The sequence below is a fragment of the Capricornis sumatraensis genome, chromosome 2 (assembly GCF_032405125.1).
Source record: "Capricornis sumatraensis isolate serow.1 chromosome 2, serow.2, whole genome shotgun sequence".
NCBI lineage: Eukaryota > Metazoa > Chordata > Mammalia > Artiodactyla > Bovidae > Capricornis > Capricornis sumatraensis.
This window is the reverse complement of record NC_091070.1, coordinates 74,943,356-74,951,249: the sequence shown is the minus strand read 5'-3', so window position 1 is coordinate 74,951,249 and position 7,894 is coordinate 74,943,356. Positions and strand designations below refer to the sequence as shown.

The 7,894-nt window shown below is 38.2% G+C and overlaps 1 protein-coding gene across 1 annotated transcript; it reads right to left on the bottom strand.

The window, feature by feature from the left end:
• Positions 1 to 939, bottom strand: LOC138072794 (olfactory receptor 4F6-like). Its single transcript, XM_068963977.1, has one exon. The coding sequence runs from the start codon at positions 937 to 939 to the stop codon at positions 1 to 3; it is 939 nt and encodes a 312-aa protein (XP_068820078.1).
• Positions 940 to 7,894: the final 6,955 nt, after the last annotated feature.

Genomic DNA, 7,894 nt, shown 5'->3' with positions numbered 1-7,894 from the left:
TTAGGAGACCTTCCTCAAACTCAGGAGCTGATTACTTAGTCTGCTCATTGCTGTCTTCATATCCTTGTTTCTCAGTGTATAAATGGCAGGATTCAGGATGGGTGTAACCAGAAAGTCTAAAATGGCAAGAAACTTATCCACTGGCACCGTGGGAAATGGCCACATGTAAACAAAGATGCAGGGTCCAAAGAACAAAACCACCACAGTGATGTGTGCTGACAGAGTAGAGAGGGCCTTGCCCAAACCATCTGAAGAGCGTTTCCATACAGTGACCAGAATGAAAACATAGGAGATGATCAACAAGAAGAAAGTGCCCATGGATATGAACCCACTGTTGGCAATGACCATGAATTCCATTCCGTAGGAATCTATGCAGGCAAGTTTGATAAACCAAGGAAGGTCACAGTAAAAGCTGTCGATTTCATTAGGACCACAGAAAGGCAAATGGATCACAAAAGCCAACTGGACCACTGAGTGAATGAGGCCAATAGCCCAAGCACCACACAGAAGCAAAAGGCACACCCGTGGGCTCATGATTGTCAGGTAGTGCAGGGGCTTACATATGGCCACATAGCGGTCTAAGGCCATGGCAGTGAGCAGCACCATCTCAGATCCACCCAGGGTGTGAAGGATAAATATCTGGGTGACACACCCCTGGAAGGATATGGTTTTGTGCCCAGAGTACAGGTCAGAGATCATCTTAGGAACTGTTAAAGTAGAAAAACACAAATCAATAAATGAGAGGTTGGCTAAAAGGAAGTACATGGGGGAATGTAGATGAGGGTCAAAGGTCACTGTAAACACAACAAGGAGATTCCCTAGAACAATTGTTACATAAAACACTGTAGAGAAGGCAAGGAGGAAATGCTGCACTGATAATGAGGTAGAAAGCCCCAGGAACACAAATTCAGATACTGAAGAATAATTTGCTTTACTCATTGACTTTGCGAATGACTTTTACCTGAAAGGAACAAATAAAATTAGTTACAAAGGAACACGCCAGAGATACTGATAGATATCACTGTGCTTTAATTTCTGATATTAAAGAAACTCTTCACTGGATCACAAAATGTCTTTTTAAAATTCATACAAGAGTTTATTCATTATCAAATACTCATCAAGAAGCTACCATGAAGACCTCACATGTTCTTGGCACTGTGCCACATTCAGGGATAAAATGCCGTCTGTCATTAAACTAGTTGTGAAGCTAGGCATTAAGTAACCACTTACATAACCAGATGAATAAAAAGCTGCTATGATATTTGAAAGAAAAAAAAAAGTGCTTAGAGGACTATAAGAGCTCATAGTCATGTCATCTACCCTGACCTGGAAGATGTTCATGGTAATATCTATGTGAGGAATGGAGTTAAGTAAATGAGGAAAAATAGGAAAAGTGATCTATCCAGAGGAAAGGTATGGAAACTGTTGTGAAACATGAAGAAACAGAACAATTTGCAATAAATAAAAGACAACCAGTACAGGTCTGATCAAGCTAAAATTCCACAGGTGTGCTAAGAATTTGATCCATATTTCAGAAGTGATAGAAACCCACTGAGGCAGAATAGTGACATATCATATTTGTGCTTTAAAAAATTTAGAGTATCTGCAAAGTAAAGAATTTAATAAACTAATTAAACTTTAAATCTTTTTGCACAGCAAAGGAAATCATAAACAAGATGAAAACACAACCTTCAAAATAGGAGAAAATATTTGCAGACTAAGCAACAGACAAAGGATTAATCTCCAAAATACACAAGAAGCTCATGCAGCTCAATATAAAAAAAAAAATCAATCAAAAACTTGGCAGAAGATCTAAACATTTCTCCAATGAAGACAAACAAATTGCCAACAAACTCATGAACATCGATAATTATCAGAGATATGAAAATCAAAACTACAATGAGGTATCACCTTACACCAATCAGAATGGCCATCATCAAAAAATCTACAAATAATAAACGTTGGAAAGAGTGTGGAGAAAAGGGAACCCTCATGTACTGTTGGTGGGAGTGCAAATTGATACAGACACTATGGAAAACAGTATGGAGACTCTTAAAAAACTAAAAATAGAACTACAGTAGGACCCAGCAATCCCACTAATGGACATATACCCAAATAAAACCATAATTCAGAAAAATACACGCACCCTGATATTCACAGCAGCACTATTTACGACAGCCAGAATATGGAAGCAACCTAAATGCCCACCAACAGAGGAATGGATAAAGACATGGTGCATATATACAGTGGAATGTTACTCAGTCATAAAAAGGAAGGAACATGGGTCATTTGCAGAGATGCGGATGGACCTAGAGTCTGTCACACAGTATGAAGAAAGTCAGAGAAAAACAAGTACCATATATTAATGCATATATGTTGATTCTAGAAAAACATTATTGATGATTTTACTTGAAAAGCAGAAATAGGGACATAGACATAGAGAAGAAACATATGATATCAAGGAGGAAATAGAGAGGCAGGAGGAATTGGGAGACTGGGATTGACACATATATATGGTACTATGTACAAAAGAGATAACAAATGAGAACATACTTTATAGTACAGAGAATTCTACTTAATGCAGTGTGATGATCTGAATTGGAAGGAAGTCCAAATGGGAGGGGATATATATATATGCTTATATATATACATATGACTGATTCATTTGGTTGTACAGTAGAAACTAAAAGAACATTGTAAAACAACTATATTCCAGTAAAAATCAATTTTTACAAAAAACAATGTAGTGGAATGCATTAGAGGGAAGGGAGAGAGACAGATTAGAAGTCTAAGGGCCATTATCAAATCAGTATAGAAATAATAAATTTGCCCATAAATGGGTATTGATACAGTTTACCAAACTTGTCAAAAATAAACTGAATATCTTATCTTACAACTGCAACTAAAATTGATAATTTAAAAAAATAAAAGAAACATACATGAAAATGGAGGCTTATTTTTAGATAATACTTTATATACGAAATCTCTTTCTAAGCATATGTCCACATGTGCAAATCATGCAGAAAAAAAAATTACAGTTTAAGATTCAAAATCTAAAGTATCTATATAAGTTTAAAAAATAAATGTGGGGAAATAGTCATTAAAATAATGACAAACCAAAACACTATAGACTTGTTATTATGTTTGCAGAAAAATTTCAGAGTTAAAAAAGTTCTGAGGCTGTGAGAACACAGACTCTTTCATACTATATAATTCAAAAGTACAAATTCATATACCTTCTCCAGAACACAATTTCAAAATCTATTTCAAATATTTTTAAATTGCCTTATAGTTAAAGACTCCCATTACAAAAAATTTTTCTTAAAGTAATAATAACAGATGAGATAAAATACTTAGCTATTGTGCCAAATGTTACACAACTATGAGAAAAATAAAAGTTGTATAGAACCTCAATTCAAAACAATAAGAAACTATATTTCAATACCATAGTGCATTCAAATGGGAAAACCACTCAACCTAATAAGTAGAAAAACATCATGAAAAAATTTATAATGAACCTTAAATTTTAAAAAGCAGCATATAAAATAAAATTATAGAAAACACAATTTCAAAAACTTAAGCCTGGAAAATAGACATAAAGGATAAGCAAAAGAATGTTGATCTCAGCATGTGTGTGTGTGTGTGTGTGTGTGTGTGTATGTGCATATAACTATCAGTTTGAATCATATGAAATTGGTGTTTCACTAGATTAAAAAAGTAAAATACCAATTTTAAAGGGTTCTAACTAATATATTAATTTATTTTTTACCTTATAAGTTTTTCTAAACTACCTTTCCTTTTTATAACCAAACATTATTAATGCTTAGTCCACATCCGTATTGAATATCATGTGCCCCCACTTGTACTACCACCATCAAGCTTTCTTCCAGGTCTTCACCACTAACACATATTCTTTTCCCAGGTCATCATTTCTCCTTATGCCACTGTGCATCATGCCCAGTTTCCAGCTTGGGCACAGCCTGAACCACATAGGCGAGTAGGAGCACCACCATGGAAACACTACAGCCAATAACAGATTTGAGGGCAGCCAGGCCAGGCAGAAATGAGCTTCCTGAGGGTTATGGAGATGGAGCAGGTATTGTAGCCAAAATAAAACATGACAAGGGTGATACTAGGAGACCCTGACAAAAGGGCACTAGATTTAGAATTGTATAGACAATACGGGGTAAATCAGAGTAGAATTGAACAGAAGAAATGGGACAATCACTGAGGTTACTGATATTGATATAGTATAGTAAAAGCAGTGATATAATTCTATATTACAGAGGCCTAAAGTGAAAAATCTTGTAGAACAAATGGAATAGCATGATTCTATTTGTATGCATATAAAAACACCTTAAAGAATAAATGTTTAACCTTTAAGAAATATTACTATAGTAAACTGTGAATGAGTATATGTGACTTGAACTTCCTAAAATCCTTACATCTGCATTTTAGATAACTTTTACAAAGAATTAACATTTGTAATAAAAACCATAAATTTTATAAAGTAGAAATAAAAATTCAAGATGCTGAGCATATTAAATGAAAAAAATATAACACAAATATTGAAAAAAATGAGACGGAACTTTACAGAGAGATGATCAACTCTTTTCTGAATCAAAAGTATCAGTATAACAAAAATTCTAAGCAAGGGGTCCATCTTGAGGTGTAACCTTTGCATTTTTATGTTTTAAACACCATCTTTTCTGGAAGCATGTGTGTGCATGTGTATTGATGTATTTCTTGATTGATTAAGAATTGAGATGGGTTTTTTTAAAGGAGAATAAACAGGAAAAAATAGGTAAGCTATTGAGAGTAAAAGAAAAGATAGAAAGCAATCTAAGAGTTATCTGGTTGCTTATAGTCCTGCCTAAACTCTTTCAATAACTTTACTCCTTTTCAAAAGTTCAGACTCCTTCATACAGCTGATCTATCCTCTGTCTTCCCAGGAGGCACTACAGGTAAAGAACCCACCTGCCAATGCAGGAGACATAAGAGATGTGGGTTCAATCCCTGGGTCAGAAAGATCCCCTGGAGCAGGGAATGGCAACCCACTCCAGTATTCTTGCCTGGAAAATCCCATGGACAGAAGAGCCTACAGTCCATAAGGTCACAAAGAGTCAGGCATGACTGAAGTGATTAACACACACACATCCTCTATCTCCAGTCTCACAGCTCATTCTCCCTTACCCCTACAGAGTACACTCCAACTTTCTGGAACTGCTTGGATAAGCCCATTTTGTTAATGTTAGTCCTCTTGCTTGCTTAAGACTGAATGGACAAGTGCATGCTCTTAGTTCTGTGGACTGCTTCTCACCTGTAAGTACAGTCCATGCAAAACTCCTTCTTTCTTCCAGCTGAAACTGACCTTTTTCTTTTATGTGGTCATGCCATGCTGTGCTGTGGGGAAAATTGGGCCTTGCTCTGGTGAGCAGGGCCATGCTAAGTAAATCTTTAATCCAATTTCTTGCTGATGAGTGGGGCTGTGCGCCCCCACTGTTAGTTGTTTGGCCTAAGGCAGCCCAGTCCTGGAATCTGAAATCTCTATGATAGTGTTAGAGGCTCTGTGGTAGGGCTAATGGCAACCTCTTCCAAGAGGACTTATGCCAACAATCCACGTCGCCCAGGACTGCTGCTGCCAGTAGATCAACAGAGACCCCACGGCAGGTCATTGTCAACTCAAGCCTCTCCAGGAGACCCCCAAACACTCATAAGCAGGTATGGATGAGCTATTTAAAATACCAAAAGATGATGCTGTTAAAGGGTTACATTCAATATGCCGGCAAATTTGGAAAACAAAGCACTGCCCACAGGACTGAAAAAGGTCAGTTTTCAATCCAGGCCTGAGGAAGAGAAATGCCAAAGAATGTTCAAACTACCATACAACTGTACTCATTTCACAGGCTCCCAAGGTAATGCTCAACATCCTTCAAGTTAGAGTTTAACGGTACATGAACTGAGAACTTCCAGGTGTACAAGCTGGATTTAGAAAGGGCAGAGGAGCCAGAGATCAAATTGCCAACATCTGATGGATCATAGAGAAAGCAAAGGCATTCCAGAAAAACATAACTTCTGCTTCACTAACTATGCTAAAGCCTTGACTGTGTGGATTACAACAAACTGAAAAATTCTTAAAGAGATGGGAATACCAGACCACCTTACCTGCCTCCTAAGAAACTTGTATGCAGGTCAAGAAGCAACAGTTAGAACCAGACATGCAACAATGGACTGATTCAAAATTGGGAAAGGAGTATGTCAAGACTGTATATTGTCACCCTGCTTATTTAACTTATATGCAGAGTCAGCTCAGTTCAGTCACTCAGTCGTGTCCAACTCTTTGTGACCCCATGGACTGCAGCATGCCAGGCTTCCCTGTCCATCACCAACTCCCAGAGCTTGCTCAAACGCATGTCCATTGAGTTGGTGATGCCATCCAACCATCTTATCCGCTATTGTCTCCTTCTCCTCCTGCCTCCAATATTTCCCGGAATCAGGGTCTTTTCTAAGTCAGTTCTTCACATCAGGTGGCCAAAGTATTGGAGTTTCAGCTTCAGCATCAGTCCTTTTAATGAATATTCAGGATTCATTTCTTTTAGTATGGACTAGTTGGATCTCCTTGCAGTCCAAGGACTCTCAAGAGTCTTCTCCAACACCAGAGTACAAAAGCATCAGTTCTTCAGTGCTTAGCTTTCTTTATGCAGAGTACATCATGTTAAATGCTGGGCTGGATGAATCACAGTTGGAATCAAGATTGCCAGGAGAAATATCAACAGCCTCAGATATGCAGATGACACCACCCTAATGGCAGAAAGTGAAGAGGAACTAAAGAGCTTCTTGATGAATGTGAAAGAGGAGAGTGAAAAAGCTGGTTTAAAACTTAACACTCAAAAAACAAAGATCATGGCATCCAGTTCCATCACTTCATGGCAAATAGATAGGGAAACAATGGAAACAGTGACAGATTTTATTTTCCTCAGCTCCAAAATCACTGTGGATGGTGACTGCAATGATGAAACTAAAAGACCCTTGCTCATTGGAAGAAAAGCTATGATAAACCTAGACAGCATGTTAAAAAGCAGAGACATTACTTTGCTTACAAAGGTCTGTATAGTCAAATCTATGGTTTTTCCAGTAGTCATGTACAGATGTGAGAGCTGGACCATAAAGAAGGCTGAGTGCCAAGGAAGTGATGCTTTCGAACTGCATTGTTGGAGAAGGCTCTTGAGAGTCCCTTTGCCTGTAAGGAGATCAAACCAGACAATAATCAACCCTGAATATTCATTGAAATGACTGATATTGAAGCTGAATATACAATATTTTCACCACCTGATATGAAGAACTGACTCACTGGAAAAGATCCTGGTGCTGGGAAAGATTGAGGGCAGGAGGAGAAAGGGACAACAGAGGATGAGATGGTTGGATGGCATCATCCACTCAATGGACATGAGTTGGAACAATGGTGATTGTGAGTTGGAACTGTAGGAGATGGTGAAGGACATGGAAGCCTGGCATCCTGCAGTTCATGGGGTTGCAAAGAGTTGGACATGGCTTAGCAACTGAAAACAACAATGTGTTGTGCAAGCATAATGTTTAGGATGGGTGCGTGCGTGCTAAGTCGCTTCAGTCATGTCTGCTTCTTTGCAACCCTATGGACTGTAGCCCACCAGGCTCCTATGCCCATGGGATTCTCCAGGCAATACTGGACTGGGCTGTCATGCCCTCTTCCACGGGATATTCCTGACCCAGGGTTCGAATCTATGTCTCTTAATCTTCTGCATTGCCAGGTGGGTTCTTTACTTCTAGTGCCACCTGGGCTAACTTGTATGACATCTACCACACATATGAGTTCTCTAAGGACAGATAATATATTAACAAACCCTGACCCATAGTA

Bases quoted from the DNA above. Each gene is read 5' to 3' on its own strand.
- LOC138072794 (XM_068963977.1), bottom strand. From the start codon at position 939: ATGAGTAAAGCAAATTATTCTTCAGTATCTGAATTTGTGTTCCTGGGG.